This window comes from Cotesia glomerata, linkage group LG1, assembly GCF_020080835.1.
Source record: "Cotesia glomerata isolate CgM1 linkage group LG1, MPM_Cglom_v2.3, whole genome shotgun sequence".
Taxonomy (NCBI): Eukaryota; Metazoa; Arthropoda; class Insecta; order Hymenoptera; family Braconidae; genus Cotesia; species Cotesia glomerata.
In genome coordinates this window covers 25704989-25730051 of record NC_058158.1, presented here as the reverse complement: position 1 = coordinate 25730051, position 25063 = coordinate 25704989, and the positions used below count along the sequence as shown (strand labels likewise).

At 27.8% G+C, this 25063-nt stretch overlaps 1 protein-coding gene across 2 annotated transcripts in view; it reads left to right on the top strand.

Annotated features, from left to right (window-relative positions):
* Window positions 1-1105: 1105 nt before the first annotated feature.
* LOC123271793 (sestrin-3) overlaps window positions 1106-25063 on the top strand; it is a 131909-nt gene continuing 107951 nt past the window's right edge. The window contains exons 1-6 of one of the 2 annotated variants that reach the window (XM_044738208.1): window positions 1106-1374; window positions 2309-2461; window positions 13908-13992; window positions 14276-14444; window positions 14559-15672; window positions 16391-16456. In XM_044738208.1, coding sequence (XP_044594143.1) covers window positions 14356-14444; window positions 14559-15672; window positions 16391-16456 — 1269 coding nt within the window. In that variant the 5' untranslated portion in view covers window positions 1106-1374; window positions 2309-2461; window positions 13908-13992; window positions 14276-14355. The remainder of the gene's footprint in view (window positions 1375-2308; window positions 2462-13907; window positions 13993-14275; window positions 14445-14558; window positions 15673-16390; window positions 16457-25063) is intronic. The other variant, XM_044738216.1, reaches the window with a different exon arrangement.

Genomic DNA, 25063 nt, shown 5'->3' with positions numbered 1-25063 from the left:
TATCATTGATGAATATTTAGGTTAATATTGTTTGAAACCAATAAGAATCAATTATCTTCAATAAGATGTAACTTATAACACAATAAGAATTTAACATATACCTTTAACACATAATTTAAACTATGATAGTGATTATAAATAATAAAACGCTAATTGGTAGACTTATGCCTATTTAAAAAAATTTTAAATACATGTACTAGCAAATAATTTTAAAACTTGATGTTAATAAAAATCTATATGTAAAACTAGATTTGTTTTTCTTAATGTAGAATATAAGAATATCTAACCACATTTTTTTAATTAATTCATTTAAGTTATTTAAAGTGACTTTATTGAAATTATAATTTTTATTTGAAGTTAAACCTTTTTTTGTATAGATACAATTGTTAGATAGATAATATCAATGTAGTAATCTATAAGATACCAAATTGAAAATGATTTATGCCTTATTTGAAGTTAATTAAACTATGTAAAATTAAAGAAGAATTACTTGTTTTTTAAATTCAATCACTAGTAGCACACCTGATTATATTGATAATTGCCATTGTTAACATTTTATTTTGAAATTAGTACTTACGTCTTGCCAAACTTGTTTTTAGCTATTTACTTTTTACTGAAAAAAAATAGTAAGTTTGCAATTATTATTTTTATCACTAGCAAAATTTTAGCGCATTTTTAAAGCAAATGATAATTTATTGTAAAAATCTTTTCTAAGAATAAATTTATAGAATTTTTTTTTATGAATTTTCCATTCGATAAAAATAATCCTAATTAATTTTATGATATTTCGTACAGTAAATTTTATCAACGTTAATTGTCAACATTCAATAATTTTTAACATAAAAAATTTATTCATTAATTATTAAATATATTCAAATTGCAAAAAAAAAAAGTAAGTTAGAAGCTTTCACTATAATTGTTTAAATCACAACTCAATTAAAAAAATTGCCAAGTCATTCAAATTCGCGCGGTCTGGAAATTAGCAAATCGGTCTTACAAATTAAGCCACAAGATGGCAATAGCAGTGAGGCCGAATTGAAAATCTAACTTGACAGATTGAGAACTGTCAAAAATGTGTAATTTTGTTTTTCTGATTATAAAATATGTTATTTATTAATATTGATAGTCTAAATAAATGTCTCTTGTATAAATTTAAGTAATTAAAAAATCCAGTGACGTTGACGATTAGTAGTCAATAAAAAAGTGTATTTACGTGAGGTAAACCGAGTGTGCACGTAAAAGAGAAGAGCTCGCCGGCTCACTCAGTCTACTGGAAGATTCCATTGTGAGAGGGTTTCAAAAATTATTCCTATGTGCAAGTAGTGAATTTTATTATTTCAGGGATCGGAAACCGTCACGAAATTATATATCAAGGTATTTATACAACCAATTATTAATATACAATAATTAAAACAATACAATAATAATTATTAATACAAAAAATATACAGTCAAATTATTGATGTTTCTTTTTCTTTCTATTGGCTCAGCAGAGCTCGTCAGCTGATGAGAATTTTACTCAGTGACCGGTTTGCTAAATTTTATTAAAAATACCCTTGTATTTTTATCACGATTTTACAATATATTTAAATATCAAGAACAGTCTCTTATCGTGCTTACGGTAATTTTTTTTTCTATTTAATATCATTTTCACAGTGTGAAAAAAAGTCACTCGATGCCTTTGTTTCTCCAAAACTTTTACTGTTGCCATGCTGTTCATTGCAAGTTCGTTTATACTTAAATTTTTATTTTTTCATGTTAATTTTATTAATAACAATTACTGTTATTGCTTATATGATTATTTATTTAAATAATTTATTTTTCATGCTCAATGTCATGGTCTTGTCAATTTATACCGTTAAGTAATATTATTTGAACTAAAGTAAATTAACTTGAGTTATTTTGATCAGCAGTAGTTTATTAATTTTGTAAAAAATAACAAAAAAGTTAAAAATAAAAGTTGATAATTTTTGAACAAAGAAAAAAAAACTTAATAATTAAAAAATACCTTTAAAAATTTAGGAAATTATTTTTTTTCTCTTTAAATTTTCATTTCATTCTTCTCGAAATTTAAACTCTGAATTTGTTTATTCTGAATAAAAATTTTTTTTTCTATTCATAATACCAATTGAATTAACCATGCAAAAAATATTTTGTAAGTTTTTACAATAAAATTATTAAAATGTCGTGCACTTTAATTGCCTTTATTGCCTTGATATTATTATTATTATTATTGTCAATTACTCCAATAATCCCGGTATTATTTAAAATATTTGTGCTAAACTAATAATAATATTAATAAATTGCAGAGTTGGTCTCAATTCGGTGTATTTGATCTACAAAATGTTGATGTCAAGGATTTGTAGCAGTAAATTAGTGACAGTGGAATTAATTGGAATAATCTTCTGAAAGTAAAGCTGCTTGGTCTTCCCGAAACTGAAACTCCTATCCGAAATCCGATGGTATGCGATAGGATTTTGTTTATATGTATATTATTAGTGTGCCTCGACTTGGTTGCATTGTTTCAAGTGACTGAAGGCAAATGATCCTCGTTTCAAGTTGTTCAAGCGACAATCGTGATAGTGTAGATGTTATTGTTGAATGTTAACTCTACCCGGCAAGGAATGAAGGGAAAGAGGCGGCATTTAGTTTATGTCTCTTAGTCACATCAGCTGACTACGGAAACTTTAACATATATGTTACACAAACATACTCACACCAATCTTTTAAACTATCGTACCACTGTTTATATATCGCAAAAAAAAAATTACTACCTGCATTGATGATAATCCGAACCGTAATTATTGCAATTAACTCTATATTGCATGTCTTTGTTAATTTCTTCAAATTTTCCCGATAGTAAATTCAATTTCTCGTTTTATTACTGGCAATTAAGTAAAGTGCCTTTGTCCGATAAAATTTTTTCATTGAAAAACAATAAAATAAGTTAAAAGGAAAAAAAAAAAAAAAAGTGCCATTCGGCAGCCGAAATGGAAGTAGATTTCATTTTTTACTTATTAATTAAAATTACAATTAGATTTTAACGTACGATTTTTTTTTTGTAATCATTAGACTCAAAGTTTACACAGTTATTATATAAAATTTATTATAACTTTATTTTAGACTCAGATAGTTTTTTTCTACTATTAAATTTGCTTTCAGAACGTTTTTATCTCTCAGATTTTACTGTTAAATAAAAAAAAAAGGGAAATAATTATTGTACTTCAATACTTTTCAATCAGTTTTATATAGACAAAACGACTGCAAGAGTAAAATTTCTTAAAAATGATCATAAGATGGTTATTTTTTGTTTTAGAAAAAAATGAATGCACATAAATTGAAGCTTAATTTCTCAGCTTTCAGATGCATTTTACAGAAATCGAATATCTCGACGCATTCAAAAGTTATTTGAAGAAAAAGTAGTGAAAGTATCAAATTTTCAAAATTTCAGAATTTTGAAATGCTGTAATTTCTAAACTATTTAACCGATTAAGCTCATATTTGAACTTGACCTTCCTAATAGTCTATAGAATAAGTATGTTGAGTTTAGTTCAGATCCCTTGAGAATTCTCCACGCTATCGTCGTGACAAGCCGCGTTATATCGTATATATATATATATATATATATATATATATAGCAGTGCTAGCATATATATATATATATATATATATATAAACTACATACGTAATTGAACTACATACGATACATACATATATAAACTTTTGAACTACATGTATTTTCTGACTCAGATCATCGAGTTAGGTCGAAATATAGTAAAATTTACGGAAAATTACGTCATGAGGACAAATACAATAGTTAGATTTTTATGAAATCTACTAAAAAAAGCGAGCATTATTATAAATAGTTTCTATCGTTATCGTTATCAGTGACACACACCTTTTGTAAAATATTACTAATTTAAACAATATAACTCTTTTAAGCATCGCTGATTTCCTTGAAAATCAAAAGTTTCATTCTTTTTCAATTATATTATTTTTATTATCTCCCATTAAATTCAAATAAATAACATTTCTCGATCTGCTCAGCGCAGTCAACTGCAAAATCAGGTTCCTTGGATCCAATACAATCGATCGATAAACTACGCTAGCTCTCACGATAAACTGACATAAAGACTTGTCCGCTATATTTTATTTTTAAAAAAATTGACAGATATTTTTTTCTTCTTTAGGTATAGTCATTTTCTCTCTCTCTCTTTTTTTATTTTTTTTATTTTATTTTTTACAACTTATATTGAGATGCGCTGAAGGTATATAGTATAAAGTTTAGTAGTTCCTTTCACATGTACATCGATCTCTTCTATTCCCCCTTCCTGTTGTTACGTGGCCCTCATTTCTTTGGTACTTTCGACGCCATTTTTACTCTTTTATACATTAGCACATGGACTTATGGACCTCTATTCGTTGACTATTTTCTGCGGGAGGAGATTTTCCATTGTTCAACATCGGTAGTAGGCCACGGTAAGCGATCGCTTGGTGAGGTTAGCGAACTGACTCTAGCATTAAACCAACGGTTTCTTGTTTTCTTTTCCTATCCTTGTTTTTTTTTTCGCTTTCTTCTTCTTCGTCTTCTGTTTACTAAATTGATCACTTTACCTTTACTTATATTCAACTCTCTCAATATACTTATACATATATACATACTTATACGGTGGTATAGTTACTAGTTACATTACTATACATTACCAGAGGTCAAATTTCACATGACTGAAGCCATACCAGCCTTTCTTCAATATATCTTTTACTATATTATTAATAAAATAATATAAATGGACCATGTGCTTTATTTATCAACTTTTTGTTATCCGTTATTGAAATTTAAAAATCCCTTTACTCCGAATTCGATTTGTCCCACTTTTGTACGTCGTCATGGTTCGCTAAATAGCTTTAACGTTTTCCGCGAAAGTCACGCGTCGACGGGTGCACCGGGATACGAGGGAGTAGAAAGAATAGAGACAGGAATAAATACATTTTTTAGTTAGAATAGAGCACACCCATCAACCTCAGCGATTCAGCCTGCAAAAATAGTGACTAAACGTATAATTAATTACTAATACCATTACACTTCTTGCTATACATAATTCATTGTTCCATAAATAATCGACAATCTTCTATTTCTTTTGTTTGTATTTGATTTTATTTTTTTAAATTCATAAAATACTTACAATCATTTTAATTTTATTGGTAACAATCTAACTGTATGTATGCTTACATGCGTTGACTTCAATTTTTGTGATGAATTTGTATTACATTATTTGAATCTTTACAGACCGCATTTATCAAATTTACAATGAATGTAATATAAATAATAAAATCAGATTAACTTTTGAAACCAAATAGATATGCTTGCAGTAAAATCGGTAGAATCATAGATTTGTGCGAAGATACTAGACATTTTTTACAGTGAAGAAAAATAATTGGTAATGCAAGCATCAAATATCAAATCAAAGATGATGAATACAAAATATAATTTGACTATAGTGAAAGTAATTAAAGATTGAGTTAAGTCTTTTTTGAAATAATAATATTGTCATTTTTATTTTTAACAACGCCGGGGCTCGAACTCTGGCCTTCGCGTGAGTCCTATTTGTTTTCCGCCTATCATCAACATTATACTCTGAATCATGTACTTTCCAAACATATTATTCAATCTTGGTAAAAAACGACAAAAAATGCAATAGTATAAAAAATTAGTATTTCATAAATTGTTAACTGGAAATTTTATTTTTACATATTGATACTTTGTATAATTTTTTTATCATTATTCAATTGGTAAAGTCAGTCATTAAAAAAAAAGAAAAACATTAAAGTCATTGCTGAATGTTAATTAAAGTCTTTTTTTGTTTGAATACATCGAAGATTGAAATTTGATGTCATTTCAAGCACATTTATATGATCCATAAAATTAAATTTTAAACATCACCAAAGAAAATAATATTTTTTCGACATTAGAAAAGAGAATTAATGTTCAATTTTTTAAACATATTTTTGTCTTAAAATAAAAAATATATACATCAGATTATTTTTTTGATAATATAAATATAACGAAAAAAGTGATTGTCAGGGTGATCCACTCTTATAATTTAGATGAAAAATATGAAAATATACACAATAAGACAAACTATTCGTAACGTGATTGGTCAAATATATCATAAGTATGAAAATATAGATAACTCCATACTAAATTCACACGCGTGCTTGCGCGCGCAACGTATACTAGTTAATATAAAAACTTTAAGATCTATTTAATTAAACTTCGACGTATACATTGATATTTACATGTATGATTTATTGGTGGCTGGTACTAAAGTATCTTAAATTTTAAAAATATCCTCACGCGATCTTAACACTTTTTTTTTTTTTTCATACATACAATGTTAAAGAATTCATAAGATGCCATTTTCTTTCAGTATGTTATGATATCGCGTGAATAGTACCGATTAAAAGTTAAAAGCACGAAAGCGTGAGCAATTTTTAGATCCATTTCAATAAAAATAAACGCATGTAAAAATGAACTTGAATAACATAATGATGAAATATAATAATAAAAATTATAAATATATAATTTTTATTTTTATTATGATTATTGTAAATAAATCCATCAAAGAGAAAGAGAAGTGATGTGAAAAATATGAATTATTTATCCTGTGAAAAGCGAAATAATTTAAATAATATAATAAAAATAGATATTAATATTAATAACTATTTTAAATTTTCAATGTTTTTTTATTATGTTGGAACGTGATTATTTTACATATATGATCTGACTCTTTGTTATTTTAAAAATATGAATTATTTACCATCGAATATCAATTTAATTTCAAATTATAAATTTATTAGATTTTTTATAAAAATTTTATTTTAATTGAGATTTAGCTTTAAGGTGCAATTAATATTATTTATGCTGAGAAATATGTACATAAATGTGATTATGCAATATGTATATTGCTAACCTTGTATTACGAGAGTGTAACTGACCTCATCAAAATTTCAATGCTATCGTTTGAGTTGCATTGATGAAGTTTAAAAGGCGTTATCGTTCATCGGCATTAAAAATTTTATTCTCTAAATGCACATTCGATTTTCAATAATAATAATAACAATAATTGTAGTAATAGTAATCATAACAACAACAACCTTGATTTTTAGACAACATAAATATCATCTGTAATAAAATAAAAAAGATGTCAGTGAATTTTTTTCGATAAATCAGGTCATTGAAAAAATGTTTTTTTTTCGAAAGTTTTTTGCAATGTTTACTATAATATCGCGTAGCGTGATCAGCTCTACAAGTAAAGTCAGGTCGTTCGTTTTTGCTGTAAGCAATTGCGATGAGCTAATCTTTACTTATTGCGGTAATCTCTTTTGGCTCTACTCGTATCAGGACAGGATATTATTGAGAAAAAAGTAAATAGTGTATGATGAGAAGCGGTCTAAAGATGTCTGTGTTTGGTTGTTATGTCGCACGTGCGATCATTATAGCTTTAAACCACTAAGAATGTCGATCGTATGTTGACTATTCGTCAGTTGAATAATTCAATGCCCACGTCTAGATCGCTTATGTACACTGAATTGCGATACCGCAACTTTTATGATCATGCATAGAAAGATTGTTTGCTTTTTTGTATAAGTATGCATGCATGTGTAAAGACTCTGAATTTAATCAATAGTCTATTATCTTATGGCATGAGTAAGTACAATAAATAATGAATTTTTAATTATTCCTTTCTATTTAAATATACTTTAGATTTAGTATTATTGACAATGTTCATTTCTGCCGAACGTCGAACGTCGACTTTTTAAATGTACCTTCAATCACTATTTACTCGCTAATATCTGTTATTGATTTCGAATAATTAATTGCGATAAACATGACAATCGATTCACCTGTAGTCCAAAAACTTTCCACTCTACAAGCTTGTAGACATTAATGGACGTTTGTTTGTCAGTTCAGTTAAGTCAAGAATATCTTCGTTGTATTTATCATTAAAATTATACAACGGTGACATGAATTATCATCGGTTTTAGATTGAAAAATAATTTGCTAAACGACTCTTCATTTTCATTATATCTATACTAATGCAACAGTTTGTCTTATGAATTATCGGCTGCTAATACTTTTGCGCTACTATATTCTGTCCCCTTTTTGATGTTTGCTATTTCATTAACATTCTACTATGTTTAATGTACTCGAAATTTTTTAGCTTTCTAAATTTAAAACTGCAAACAATCTGACTACAAAAACATAAACCATTGATTAATGTTGTTTTATGTATTACTTTGATTGCTTAGTTTTGCGTTTTTTCATAATAAACATTCCTCAAATTTAGTAAACAATCGATAAAATAAGTCGCAGTTAGATCACAGTTAGATAAAAAGATAGAATTAAATGTTATATAAATTTTTTTGATTATTCTCAAGTATATATATATATATATTCATAAGATATAATTATGAAATTCAAGACGATGATATCTATTTCATATTTCAAGGACAAAAACAGCCGTGCCAGGTAAAGAGTAGAAGCAAAATAAAACATTATTAAATTATCATGCTTAAGTCAAATTTTTTTTACATAAATTACGTTGATAATTTTGTTGAATTTTTTTTTAAAAGTTTGCAATTTTTTGCAAAATATTATAAAATTGACCTGTTTAACTTTTTTATGACGTATTATATAGGAGTGATAAATTTTCAATTTCTTGTTATGAATAAATATTTTTTCAAATGAAAATTCTTTCCTATTGCATTTTCAAAAATGATTAATTCCCTATATATAAAATAAGGTTTGCGTGTTGAAATGAAATGTTTTACTTGTTTTTAATAAATTTAGTCGTTTTAGATGATATCTATAACCTCAGGATAAATCTAAGTTGACGTTTAATTCAGAATAAACTAGCTTACTTTAAAACTCAATCATTTTTCGTGATTTCCGGAAATAAAATTTTAATTGACTAATTTATTCTAGGTTTTTCGAGAGTTAAAAGCTGTATTCTTCTATTTGTGACTAACACGTGTTTTTTCGCTTTGTGTCAAGTCGATTTATGTATGGGACATTCCCCATAATAATTTTTATTTTAGTATATCATCACCTCACACTTAACTTACTTGATAGGAGACAGTTAAGCGACCACGCGCTCTTTGTCGGAGGTTTTCAACACTGAATTTGATAGAAAAATTATATTTATCCTGATATGGCCAATTTTTATATTAGGCCATGTACGAGCATATCAGGATTTACGAAAAATTATTTATGAACATATCAGGCCATATCAGAAAATTTTTTCACGAAGAGAATCCCTTCCGTTTGTACACATGAAGCCAAAGTATCAATTATATTTTTAAGTTTATGTACATAGAAATTACCAATTTGAATCGCATGAATTTTTCAAGTTATAGTGTGCTTTTAACTTAATAAAGCATTTTTTGTTTCTTCGTTTGTTGTTTTGCCCTCTATTAAATGAAAAAAATAAGTTAGTAAATATATATGAACTTTGTTGTTTCATTTACAGAAAAATAGAATTTGAATTGAACCAAAAAAATTTTGAAGAAGATCAAAGTTATTTTGGAGCAAGAACAAATTTTCTTGAGCCAAGAAAATTTACTCTCGAGTCAAGTATTTTTTCTTTGTGTATATAATTTATGACATAGTGATGGTTTTTTTGACAAAAAAAAAGTACAGAGTTTATTTATCAGATTGAAGTAACATTCGCTATAAGAAAGTGGTAAAAGACAAGCTGTTGGAAAATGGGAAAAAGTATATATACTATATACCATATATACTAACATTTTAGAGTAATAGCCGTTATAGCAGTAATAAAAGTAAGGTTAGGAATATGAGCATGCATACAAATGTATGGCAGAAGTATGAGTCCACAGATGTGGGGATAAAATCGGTAAGGTTGTAGATGATTGCGAGTTTAGTCTACTAGTTTGGACCCAGAGAATCACTGAGAAAATAAATAAGAGAAAGTGAGATAGATAGTTTGAGATCTAATATAAGAGAAGGCGAGTCCTTTAGCGAGCATCGTGTACGCCATTTCCCTCGGGCTACTAACTTTCGTAATAGCATTCCGTTTATATTTTCACGTCGAACTTCGGCTGTCTTCCATGAAAAACTTTCTAATAATTTAAGACAAGTCCTTGTGGTCGAAGATTTATATACGGGTAAATCATCGCAATTTTTTTTTGTTCCATTATTATGACGATGTTTAAACAAACATTACACTGAAAATGCATCATTATCTTTTGTATCTAGCTATCTTTTGCACGGCATCTAAACGGTAACGAGTAATTTTATTGTTAGCTCTGAAGAATAAGTTAACAAAGAGCTCGATTTTACGTTTAGACCTTTTATGACTGGTTTTTATTCTGAAAAAACTCTTATTTTACCCACGTAAAAGTGCTAAACAAAGAAGCATTAACTGAATTATTATAATGTTAGTACCCATCATAAGTTAATTAATAAAACATAAATTAATTATCAACATTACTAGTTACAGTATATTATTGATTTATCTTGCTGTTCAACAAGCTTGACCGTTTCTGTCCGTTATTTGATTTTCGGTAGCAAGTTGGAGCTTGATCACGAAGTGGGTCATCTGTAACTAGTTAGATAATTTGTTTGATTAATTACTACCTTGAGCTTGAAGCTTTTTTCTCTATCGAATATATCTAACACAAAAAAGAAATGAAAAATTATACACTCCCTCAAACAGTTTTGCGTTATAAGATGTGCAAAGAAAAAGTAATCGTCACGTTAGTAGATTAAAGCTGATTACTTTTATTTTAATTTTCACTTTAAATGAAAACTACATTCAATGAAAAATATTTTATTTTTTAAGCAATTAATTCGTAAAAAGAAACTTATCGTAATACAAAATCATTTTGTCGAAAAGTAATATTTATAATTAAAGTTACTCTTTTGCGAAAATGAAGTAGGTAGCTGGTTAGCAGTAGTCAGTTTATACAAGGTGGGATCTTGACTAAGAAAGTAAAAAAGAGTGGGAAGAGAATTGAAGTTATGTTTTGTCTCAAAAAGGATCATAACGGTATAAAATGTGGAAAAAAAGTAAATCAGAAACGAGAAGAAGTTACAAGTACAAAGTAGAAAGAAAATTGTTATTTTAGAAAGAATTAGTCTAATTTTTCAAATGAAAATAAATTTTTGTAAATTATAATAGTTAATGTATTATTACTTGATGATTAAAAAATTAAAATTTATATATACGCATCATGAACCGCTGTAATTTTCGTTAGGTATTGTTTGCAGGAGAATGAATATTGATTCAAGTTAAAGATACGGCTTGGTAGTAATAGTACTTAATTATTGTGAACTAATCATAATAGTAATTATTTCAAGTAAAAAATTATAACCTTGATGGTTTACAAATACAACGTATGAAAATAGATTTAGTAAAATGATATATTATCTTTTTTAATGTTAATTATTAAAGTTTAAACTAATCAAATTACTTTTCTTATGTATGGAGATTGAAATTCACTTTAGCAAGAATAAGCGCTGATGTTCTGTAGCGATCACGCGACTGTTAAAAATATTTCGTGCTAGGGTTTCGTCACGTAACCAAAGAAGTGTATATAACTTGACAATAATTTCTAAAAGCAACGATGGCTTTTCAAAACAAGTTAGACGTGTAATCAAATAATTTATGTCTTAAGTAATATCTCAAACTTGCCTGAATTTATTCCAAGTTTATTTTTATATGAATTATCGTAATAAATACTGATAGCAAGTAAAGAGTGAATCATCATGCGAATTCATTATATTACTGATATCTGCATTTGTGTGATGCGCTGAACAGATAAAAAATATTTAACTGCAACAATACAAAGAATGGACGATAAGTTTAATAAGTAAACAAGTTCTAGTTCTATTGTTACTTTATAAAAATAAATTACCGATAATAAATGATCAAAATAATGAATAATGAATTAGTATTGAAAGTTATCGAGTTTTTTATCATTTGTGCTATTGATTTACTACTGATTGCTCGACATTTTCTGATATCAATCAAAATAACAGAATAGAATATGTGAGTAAAATATATAGTTACATGTTTACGCGCAGCGGATCAGCGATTACCGTTCCGGTTTAGTAAACGAAAAGGTGATTTTAGTTTGCTTTACGTCAATGTCATGATTGTGCTAAAATACCTAACACGACCATAAATAATTTACAAACTTTTGTACTTTTGCTAAGCATTAATATAAATCTCCAAAACTAATAAATTGACATAACGGGTTCATAATCATAGAAAACTACGTTTTAAGTAGATTATTTAAGTATTATGTAGAGCGAATGTGTTATTCAAATTGTCCAAATCAAGTAATTTATGGTATTAATAAAATAGTTTTATACGTGAGAAAGATTATCGATCAGTTCCAGTGTTTTTTAACTTTATTCTTAAATTTAAAAAAATAGGACTATAATAAAAAAAAAATTAGGAAAGCGGTTGACCCTGAAGGCCATCCCTGCAACTTCCCGCCAACTTCATACCTAAACGCTTGAAATTGCACTTATGCCGTTTTTTAGCTCTTCGAGCTCATAAATACAATTTTTGTGTTGTTTTGAGCTCTCCGAGCTCAAAGAGACAGCTTTTGTATGCTTTTGAGCTCTTCGAGCTCAAAAGTCTGATAGACGTTTGATACAACACTATTTTTTGAATTTTCAAACCGCAATAACTTTTGAATTAATGAACCGATTTTCACGCGGTTGGTGGCATTCGACGCAGTTCTTTAAGCTTCATGAAGAATCTTCAAGTTCAAATCGATGGAACAAGAAATTTCAGAGTAATTCCGAAAAATACACTTTTTTCGGTTTTCTTTCGTCAACGATAACTCACAAACGAATCAACCAATTTTGCCCGGATTAGCGGCTATCGATGTGGTTTTTCAAGGTTGAGAGCTGATTAGTTTTTAGAGTTGATCGATAGAGCCGTTTAAAAGTTATTCAAAAAAAAACCACGTCCAAAAAAAAACGTCAAGATCCGATGAAAACTCGATTTGCGAAAAACGGGGTGAAAACAGTAACTTCCCGATTTTTGAAAATCTTCGATTTTCTTAGCGGGAAGTTAAAAAAGTGTCGTAATACGTTCACTTTTTTAAAAATTTTTAAAGAAAATCCAATAAACTAATAAACTTTTAGTGGAAAGTTTTAATAATCAGTTTGTAAGCAAAATAATAAATTGTCAATTAAAATTTTTGAGTGACTACTTATTAAAACAAATATTACCAAGCATTTAATAATTCAATTAGAGCAACACATTTAATTGTGAATAATATTTATGCAATTGATTAATATTTGAGTTATAATTTAAAGGTAATGAGAAATTTTATTTAAAGAAAGTATAAGGTAAAAGCCCCAATAGATGATCACGTACCAGTATATGATCACTCCATGTATCTGTATATCTATATTCACAAATATAGGTATACAAATACATGGAGTGATCATATACTGGTACATGATCATCTATTGGGGCTTTTACCTTATATAGAATATTATTTTTTCTAGAAATTCGTAGAATTAAATTTTTGGAAACAGGCATTGAAAAGCAGTATTTGCAGAGCTAATTATGACTGCATTCGATGTTACGATTATGTATATTTAAATATATGACCACTTTAGAATAGTAGTTGAGATTAGATGTACTGATCCAGCGATGTACAGTCTCGTTGCGCACGATATACTTAATGATTGCGTCAAGAGTAGTAGTATAGTTAATGATGATTTTCAATTCGGTCTGCTCTACTGTAGGCGAACCAGTAAATTAGGATTTATTTAACGTAATATTAAAAGGTGGAACTTAATATTAAGTTAATAATAACTTTTTATAGATAATTATATTTTTATTCCTTTCTTTGTTTCAGAAATTCCGGTAATCGATCGAGAAGTAAGAAAAACAGCACATGAATTGAACAAAGAAGAAATCAAGGAGATGTTTGAAATTTTAAAGTAATTTGTAATTTTCATCTCATATGCTTCGAGCTTGTTAATACTTATTCAAGTGGAAGATTTAACGCTATTTATTTTTTTTTTTTTTGTTTAACTAATATATTTGTAGTTGAATCACTGGCACATTCTCATTTTTCAATTAAATTTGATAGACTATTGTCTTGTTGAATCATCTCTGATCAATGTTTTTTCATTTACTTTTTTTTTTTTTAATTTAAATACTTAAAATGAAAGTATTGATTTTAATGCTAGCGATGATTTTTAGATAGTTGAAAATTTTCAGATTTCTTCCAAGTACAAGATGAGAGATTACGAGATGTCAATTTGGCCCGAGTTCACCGCCTCTTCAAAAAGTGGCTTGACATGTTGGCAAGCTCAGATTATCGGGAGAATAGTAAAGAGGCAAGAAAACAAAAGTGCAATTCAACTAAGTGCAAAAGTCAAGGCAACAGGTGAGTTATCTATAAAGATTCTAAACTCGTTTTAAGTCTTAACTTTTTTTTATAACTTATAATTAGAGTCCTTAAAAATTATTTTTGTTTTTTTTTTTTTTTTTTCTACTGTAGAAATGATACAAGCTTGAGTTCATCGAAATGTTCAGACTATCGGAGTTATTATAATTACTATCGCAAAAGCCGCAAACGCTATTTGAAAAGCCATAGAACAGAAAATTTGATCGTAGAAAGTCCAACTTCACATAAATCATATCCTTCCTTTCTCAAAGATAATCTCAATGAGTTTTTGGATAGTCTGATCTTTGACTCTACTATTGATAATAATTTGCAGTTTTCGTTTTTTGAGAAAACTAAACCCACTCTGGATTCAAACTATATGAACATTAAGTCAAAAGTTAACGTGACTAATAAAAGTGACAAGATGATATTCGCGTACTCATCTATCGAAGCATTGGACGATGCTGAAGAAACTAACAGTCGTCCTGTTAAAATTAAAGGCGCTAAACAAAAACAGTTGGGAACAGACGATCAGGATTCAGATACTAAAAAATATGGTAAAAGCCCAAAATTTGACGACAAACTAGACAACGCAAGCTTTTTCAATGCAGGTCGCAGTCGTCAACTAACACAGAATCCTCCAAAGGTCACAATGTTCGGAAGTACAGATTCTCAAAACTGGAAAAATCAAGATATTTATACAGAAGATAATTCAAATAGTGAAAACAATTATGATGGAATAGTATTCAATACTTTAGAAGGCTTTGTTCCTAAATCTAGTACTTCAGATAATTCATATTTTTTCGACCAACCGGGACCTAGTGATAAAAAACCTCACAAAAATCAATCTATCTTTTCTAATAACTGTATTAATGATCAAAATATCTGTATGAGCAATAACAATATACCTATGACACAAGAATTTATTTCAGAAAATATTAGTGAAAAGTTTAATTTTGAAAATGGTTATCCTATTGGTGAGAAAGAATATTTACAAGGTGAAGATATGTCTATGAAAAATGATAAAATGCTTGAAAAAGTTGAATTCACACCTGGAGACGTAGGAAGAATGTTAAACATGGGAAATGCTTTAGACTTTCCTCGGACTCAATCAACAGATGATTTAAAACTTGTCAAGATGCATCTTCCAATTATTCTCCGACTTACTGTTAACTGTCCATTTAAAAATGTGCGAGTTAAATGTATTGAAATCCTTCAAATAATGAAGGTAAGTTTATTATAATAATAAAAAAAATACTATCAATATATTCGAAACACTAAAAAACGTACTTATTCATATTTCAAAATATGTTAGATAGCCGTACTAGATTTATTTAGTAATCATAAAATTAAAAGGATTTACTTATGATAATTCTCTTAGAGAATGAACGAGTAAAATTAGAATTGTCATACTGTTATTTATCATTAAGTAGTTATTTGAGTTGAATGCTGGATTTTTTAAAATAAAATTGTACGACTCCAGAATAAATAATATATGTAGCTTTGTTAAGTATGAGCTATTCGTTGGCTCAAGATACATACGAAATAGGAAGATTCGAGAGGTATTTTTATCTTAAGCTATTTCACTTGGCACATCTTATAAGTTGAAATAACTTAACGGTCAGAAATTTGCTTAGATATCTTGAAATTCACTACCGGTATTTGATTAATTCGTGATAAATATCTCCGGCCATCAAGGAATCTTAAATATAAAGTCATAAATAGTATAAATATTTCATATCTTTTAAGGGTTAAAAATGTTGATAAATACCAATTGTTAATTACAATTATTTTTAATGATATGAATTATTAAGTTTTTAGTTCCATTATCACTACGCCTAACGTTAATCTAGTTAAAGTATTGAGTGTTAAAAATGATTAAAAAACAAGCTTAAAATAACAATATACTTTGATGCAAAATGAATAAAATTATACTTTCATTTCAGGAGCAAGAATTATCAATTCCAATACCGATATATAATGGACCTAGTGCATTTATTCCCAGTTCAGAGGTAAGTTTTTAATTTTTTATGTTAATAAAAAAATAGCGATTGTTTGAAATTTATTGCTTAATTTTTTATCTTAGATAATTAAAAAATAAAATTTTGATTCAATGCATAATCTTGCATAATTTTGCATAGTAACTCGTTGCCAATAATGGTTTTATTTTTTCAAATATAAGTACTTCATGTTGATAGAAAGATGAAGAAATTATTTTATCCTACTCTGTTTCTTGAAAAAAAATTAATACTACTTTAATTAGATGTTATGCTGCAACTTCATCAGGGAAAATGAATTAATTATTGATTTCGATACAAAAAACACAATTAATATTTAACTCGTAATTAATTTCCGCATGTAATTGTCGATTTTTTTTTAAGCGAATGCATGTAATGTCAGTGTTAAAAGTTTTGAAAGACAGTCGGCGTAGTCAGTTAAGAGTATTAATATAAGAAACAAGTTTCATCGTAATAAATTCTGTAGTTTTTTTAGTTTTTTTACACTTCAATTATTGATTTCAATCAGTTAATAATTATAAGTTCCATATTTTCGAATTGTATTGATAATCACAGGAATCTCGCTTACCAGCTGTAGAACAATTTAGTGTATCTGCGAACTTTCAACAGATTAAAGCGACTATCTGTTTTAAAAGCTTTTTTATCATTCATTTTGAAAAAATATGGTTTACTAATATAAATTTTATTTATAATAATTGTTTCAATCTCCTCTACGTCAGAAAATCTATTATAAAATGACGATTGAAACTTGTTTTTACATTAATGCAAAAAAAATCCTCAATATCTATGAAAGATTTTTGTGCTTTTAAGTAATAATATCTCAATTTTTGTTTAATTTTGTTTTATTTTTAATGATTTTTGTAATTTATAATATTGTTTTTCACAAAAAAAAAAACTTGAACTGTTTATATCAATTTGATATTTCGATTTAGGCTTTAAAAACAAAAACCTTTTTAAAAGTAATTTTTATAAAATTAAATAGTCGGTTAAATTTTGTTAAAGATATTTGATTAATGTTTCAAATATAATATATTTTTTAACAAAGTGTGGTAAAATATAGTTATTTTGCATTCGACTGTAAGAGTTAACGGAAGAATTTACTCCCATAAAAGATCAAGTATGCAGTAAAGTTAGTATAGGAATTTATAACTACATTACTTTCCAAAGTTTTGTTAATTGTATGATACTTCAATCTTATACTTTTTTTATAGAAGTTTATGATTTATACATTCATTAGTAATTCTAATTTTTTTATTTTAAAATTGATTTTTTTATGCAAAAAGCTACTTTAAAGTAACAAAATAATTAATCGGAAACTTGAGATTTGAATGAAAATAATTGGGCACTGTTGTTAAACTTGAAATAAAGTAATGCTTTTTATCTTCATAAGATAGAATCCGATACTTAAATCCACTCGTTTTATTTCTTCGTTAAGAATATTTTATGTTAGATAAAAATTCTCGAGTGTCTTCAACTACTACTTCAAATAGTAAACTATTTTTGCTTGATATTTACGTCACAATTTAACGAGACACTTGACTGAACTCTTTATTAAAGTTACAACAAAGCTTTTATTATTTTCTTATTAAAGTTCGCTTCAACACCTCAACTGTTATCTTTACCTCCGTTTATTACAAACAATATTTTTTCTCTGTTTTTGTGAGTTTTATTACAGTTATATTTCAACGAAGAAAAAAATATCAGGTAAGTGACATTCAATATTATTTTCGTTCGCTAAACTTATGAATCGTGGTTTGAATTTTTTATTGAAAACCTACTAATTGAAATAATTTATTTTTAAATGATTGATTGATTGCTTGTAAACTTAAAGTCTCCTAAAAAAAAAATTCGATCCTCTCTAATCTTTTGGATGATATTTTGTAATATATCCTAATTGATTTTGTGGCAGTTAAAATGTTTGTCAAGATTTTTACCTATAATTCAATTTTAAAATCGATTAAAAATTTTGACAGCCTCTTAGAACATTGATGTCTTCTATTGATTGTCATGATTCATGATATGTGTGGAATTTGCGTCTACCACAGAATATTGATAAACAAAATAGTTATTCATGCTCTTGGAATAGTTATATACATTCATAAATAAAGTTTGAGTGTTCCAAAATAGGATTGAATATTGAAGATACATACATCGATGTTAAAGAATTTTTATGTGCGGTTTTCGATAATCGTTTATTGATGTTCATACATATATAAAGAAGTAAAAGGAGGCGAATAACACTCGTGAATATATTTTCTAAATTACGAGGAAGAGAAGCCAAACGCTCTACTGATGTTTCCGAGTTTGAGAGGAATGAAGCTCAACTCGTTTAGTTGCCAGAAAAGCTTGGTGACTTATTTCTATGTAACCATAATCATTTTTCTTTTTCTATTCCCTTCCTTCATCGACCGCGAAATTGCCAAGTAAAAAAAGTCACTTTGCCATCTGTTACCACAAAAAAAAAAATTATTTGAAAGAGATGTAAATTTTAACAAATATAAAAGTTTATTAAATTTGAAAATAAAACTTCGTTCCCAGCATATTTTACTATCTGAAAAAAATTTTTATTTTTTTAGGATCAATTTGTTATTCATTGGTTTCACATTTCAATACGTAGATAATATTTTCCATCCTTTTTTTTATTAAAATTTTTATGTTGAGCAATTTTTAAAAGTTGTTTTCTTAAAAGTTTCTACTCAACACATAGTGACTTTTGTTAAATTCGTCAAAGAGTTTCGTTCCACAGTAGCGTTTTTCATTGAGCTGGAAAACGACGAAACCACTCTACCGGTTAATGCAAACCTCGAGAGCTCTTGGAATACATAACATCTCTCTTTACTAAACTACAGACGATGTTGTCGTTCTTATCAGTTGGGCTATGCTTTCAGTTTTGGAGACAAATATCTCAGTACTCAAGAATATTTGAAACATAAATGAATATGTACATACACGTACCTTCTATTTGTTAAAAAATGCATGCACTGTGATTTTTACTGGAAATCAAAGTTTCATTGTTTTGTTTTATCTATAAATTTCTTCTCAGTATTGATTTTATATAAAAATAATGGCCATCTGATCTTTTTTTTTTTTTTCTTCAATCATCTCATCGGTTATTACTATATTATTTTTATAAGACTGTCGCACATATTTTTCATCTCACTAGCATTGATGTTGTAGGTTTTGATATCTCTAACCAGAGGTTCGAGATAAATAAATGGGATTCGAAGAAGGCGGAAATAATGTCAGAATCTAATGAACCTTGTAGAAATGAGATTTTTTTCGTCCCACTGATTCGCATTTATCTGAAACCGTTGTTTTGGGGCTAGCTTGATAGAAAATGAATACCGTATATCTTTTTTTTTACTTGTAACAAAAGAGAAAAATCAAATGATTCTTTGGTAAATAGTACAATATTTCAAAATTTAATAACTTATTTTAATTTTAAAGTATAGAACTAGCAACCTGCAATCATATGATTGTCGAGAATCATGAATTATGATTGATGGAACTTTGGATTAATGATTTTTTGATACTTTACATCAGAAACTGTACTTTCAGAAAATCCATAGGGGGTAAGAGTTTGATCTAACCCATTAACTTAATTTCACAAAATAATATATTTATTTTTTTTTTTACTTATAATTTTTTTTTTTTTTTTAATTGCGATATATTGACTTAGGGTATTTTTGAAATAAATTAAGAAAATAATATTACAATGGCAAGATCAATTACCAATAATTTAAACTCAATACATTCAATAATTTAACATTACCAAAAAAATATGTAAAATCTTAAAAGGGCACAAAATTTTCCTTACTCTCTTAGTTATTCGGATGATTTTATGTGTTGAAGTATTCTGACAATAAGATAGATAATTTGGTAGGCACGCTCAGAATAGCTTCAAAAGTTAATAATAGGCAGCTATGAATGTTACTGATATAATTATACAACTTAGCTATAATAAATCTTGAGATGAAAATGGTATGAATGTAAAGCACGTCTCATTTGAAATTGCTTGATACGAAATACATTGTCAATACGCTTAGGTATTTCTATACGTAGGGATGAGAGGATTAGTTTAACAAGTAGACGTTATGAGACTAGAATATCAAGAACAGGATTCGTTCGAGAGTACATGCTTTGACATTTAATCACCTTCATGGAAGTTTGATTAATTAGTAGAACTATGTAATAGAAATCATAGCGATTCAACTCTTTGTCGGTGGTTAGTTGTTAATTACCAATTATCTTTAATCTGAAAGTCAAAAGTTATAATTATTTCAATTATCCATCTTATTTGGACATATATTTGTTCAAAGCGGATGTTTTTCGGATTTTAGAGATTTTCACAAGAGAAAAGGCCATTTGAAAGCCGGAATGGGAGTAGATATTTCAGACACTGATGTATTTGTGATTAGGTAATTTTTGGTCTGATATGATGAAATGACTTGAAAATTGAAGTTTATTTTATGAGCTTTCAGATGCAATTTACATAAATTCGATAAATTATTGTATTCGAACGTTATTTCAAGAAAGATCTATAGAAATTTAATTTTTTGGAATTTTTGAAAATTTTGAATCATATTTATTTTCTGAATCAGCTTGACGAGCTAAGTCGAGAAATATTAAGATTTTTCAAAAGTTTCATCATGAGTATAAATGAAATTGTCATATTTTTATAAAATCTACTAATAGCCTAATGAATTAGTTATCGTTATCAGTAAATGAGTTGAGCTATAAAGCGGCACAAGTGAAATTTTCAAATACTTGCTTTTATTTTTATTTGTAAAAAAGTAATGAGTTGTTGAAAGTATTGTATATTCCACACTAAAATTATAATATTTAATCATATTCTTACTCGAGGTAGAATATAACTGACAAAGAATGAAAAACAGCTAGACAAATATTTATTGTTCAATAAAAAGTTTTTATATTTTACTGAAATAGTGTTTCATCTGAAATATTATATCAGTTTGAAATGTGAATAAATATATTGTTGTGACGCGAAAGTGGTTTGTAAAGAGCATTAGAGTATGAAAACGGAATGGCGATGGTTTTATAGTAACTCAAGTATTTTATCGCTACCTATGACAGAAAGAATTTTTAATCCTGAAATAAGAAAATCTATCTCAGACGAATTTTATGCTCTATTTTTAAATTTAATAAAGAAAAACTTTCAAAAAATATATTAATATTGTTTAAAAATATTTTTAGCTATGAAAAGAAAAATTTTATTGAGTTACTGCATTATATAAAATCAAATGAAATGATTACTCAATAAAATAAATATAAAACATTTTCAAATAGGTATTCGGTAAACATATATGTTAAATTGAAGTGATAAAGTCAATAGCTTTGGCGAGAACTCTTCCTGATATTATCATATTTCCATACTTTATAGAAACCTCTAGCAAAGCAATATATTTCTTTCTGTTCTTGGCGCCTTGATCTTTTATACTTGCCTCGATGCTAGTCGTAAGCACCTCTACTCCCTTGTCTGCCGATGAAAGGCGAATACTTATTTTTCACTCTAAAGAGTGGAAGTATGGTCGGGTTGAAAACGCTGATTTATCGAGGGGTTGCCGAAAAGAATGCGATTTAGAGCATGAGAAAATAAAAAGAGATCGTACCGGCTAAATTTACGGGAGTAGGTGGGTAAGGAAAGTTTGGCTATTCGTCTCGCAAATCCCTCTTGAAACCATTTCCCGCTATGAAAAAAAACCAAAACGGACAAAACGTTAAAGATTACCAAAAAACAAGATTCATTATTATTTTTAATCAATGCTTGACCTTTTTATTCAATTTAAATCGAGGCTTAATTGGTTAAACTTTCACATTGATATATATTTTCAAGACCTTTTCTGCATCGTTTTGCTCTGTAGGTTTTTTAAAGTGTATTTCTTTCCTACTTTCGTTGGCTTTATGAAAATTCGGTGAAATCCCAGTGATATAAATCCTCGTGCAATTTTTTCATTTTTATTTTTGTTTCTTTTAGTTTTTCTGTTGCGCGGTAACATTAGAGTCCCTTGTCACTTTTTACGCTTTTCAACATTGACTCAGCGAAAAAGTCACTCGCTCAACATCACGCCCGCATTTAAAGGTGGATATACAGACATACGTACGAACATACATACACACGAACGGATAAGAAAAAGACAAAGTGAAGAAAAAAAGTCTTTTTCATACTCTGATCCCTTATTATTTGGACGACTCTGAATTCTCAGGAGAGATAAAGATAACATTTATCACTTTCTATTAAATTTCATCAGACCTACAAGGATTGAATAATTTTATATATACTTTGTACTTCCCAGAAACACCAAATAAATATTGGTATTCATAATTTTAATTATTTTTAACAATCTTATCAAATTTTGACCAACAAATACAAATTTTACGCGATGATTTGTTGAATTCCATCTAATTAAATTTTATCGCTGTTCTTCTCATGATAATTATTCTCATTTATTCAACTATGTATGAAATGCAGTTCGTTAAACTTACTGAATAAAAATTTTTATAAAACTTATCATCAGAGTTACTTATGATTTAAATGAACCTAAAAAAATTGGTATCTCTAGAAATTTATTAGAGCGGATTATTTTCACTTGTTCATGATTGCACTTATTGTTGTCAATTAATGGCATGCATTACAAGGGTAGTATAATATAGCTTTGATTAAAATTTCTACAATCTCTGAGGGTTGCAAGAGCTTTCAAAAGTTTCATATTATTGAAGAACTGTAATTTTAGTACTTTCGAATATTGCAGATTTATTTTAGAGATATGTTAATGTTCTCATATTGGGCAGTCATATGAGTCAAGTAAAATCTGCGAATGAATTTTTAATCAATGTTCAGTGTTGAATTGAAATCGCATTAGGTATTTAGTTAGTAAAAATCATAAAACGTTCATTAAATGCCAGTCGTACGTGGGCCCATAATTAAAGCAATTATACACCACAGATAAAACGTTAAAACTCACTGTTGCGTTACAATGCACTGATTCTCATATTATTCTATATTTCCTGACATTCATTTAGGCTCAGCATTAACTCGTATCGCCCTTTCTCCTAATTTTGCACTCACAGCAAAACTCTAACCTTCATTGAACGCAGTAATTAACAGCACGGCTTGCGTAAAATTAATTATTCTTGGTTTGTAACCTGTGTACCAGTAAGTAAGTTCTAAACATATACTCCACTGGAATTTGTAATATTGTATTCAATATACTGACGGGCTATTTTTATTTGCAATTATTTTTTTGTCATCTATTATTAATGTCAAAATTGTTTTCTTGCTTATTTTTTTACAAGTTTCCCTCTTCATTAAAATTTTGAATGTATTGGAGGAATAAAAATTCGTCTTTATTCAAACTCGCGAACAGTGGCAGTTTAGAGCTTATCGGAATTAAAATTATATTTTGAATAATACCTTCAGGCTCAGAACAAATCGAAACTGCGGAAAATTTACGGGTCCTAATCAATCGGCTCTGAAGGCTACTAATCTATTAGTAAAATAATAAAATAATTAACTTTACACTTCATTAAAACAACAAATTATTACGGTTTTGTAAATTTCACTTTTTATTATCATCGTGGTGATAATTAATGTAAAAATTTTTTCTATAAATTTTGTTGCCCAACCATAGTAAATACAATAAATTATCTTGAACTTGAAATCAAACAAATATTATCACGATCGGAAATAGTCATTTATTTCATACATCTTGACATTTCATAAATTACAACTTTATCGTGTCAATACATAAAATATTTATCTTCTAAGAAATTTTTACAATAAGTGAGAAAAATATTTTTTATACAAATATAAATTTAAATTCGAGTTGACATAAATTGTTTTTTCTTTAAGTTAAAAATTGTTACATTTTAAATAATCTTGCTGAAAAAATTTAATTATGAATAAATATTTTTCATATAACCTGCATTGAAAATGTGAGTTTCAATGCCTGTTGAGCCAACCGAAACTAGACAATTTCAGACCAATGCGATTGTGCCGGGCAGGTATCAATTATTTCTTCCCGACGAACAGAAAATGACGATTTTCTGTCCGCGAGGTGAAGTTGCAGCTTTATTTTCAATCCTATCAATTGTTTGTTTATTTTATTCCTTTATAATTGTCATTCTAACCGTTAACTGTATTGACATATCATAATTATGTTACTAAGCATAAATAAGAATGATAAAGGAAAACTTGTCAATTTACGAATAATGTTTGGTAAAAAATAAACTATTACTTTCTATTTTATTATAAGTTTCATAATAAAATGGTATTTTTGCTGTTCGTCTGAAACTATCTAGTTCTGGTTGGCTCCAGACATTGAAACTAGCATTTTTAATGCAACTTATATGAAAAATATAATGTGTGACGCGGGATGAAACACGATTTCAGACCGAGTGATGCCAGCCCTCGCTTCGCTCGGGCAGGCAACTTCACTCTGGTCTGAAATCGTTTTGTTTCATCCCTAGTCACACAATATACTATTATTTTACAAAATATTATAAACGAAAGATGACTCACAAAATCTAAATCGAATATACTTGCGATAAAGCCCGTTAAATTTTCATTAATCTAAAATCCTA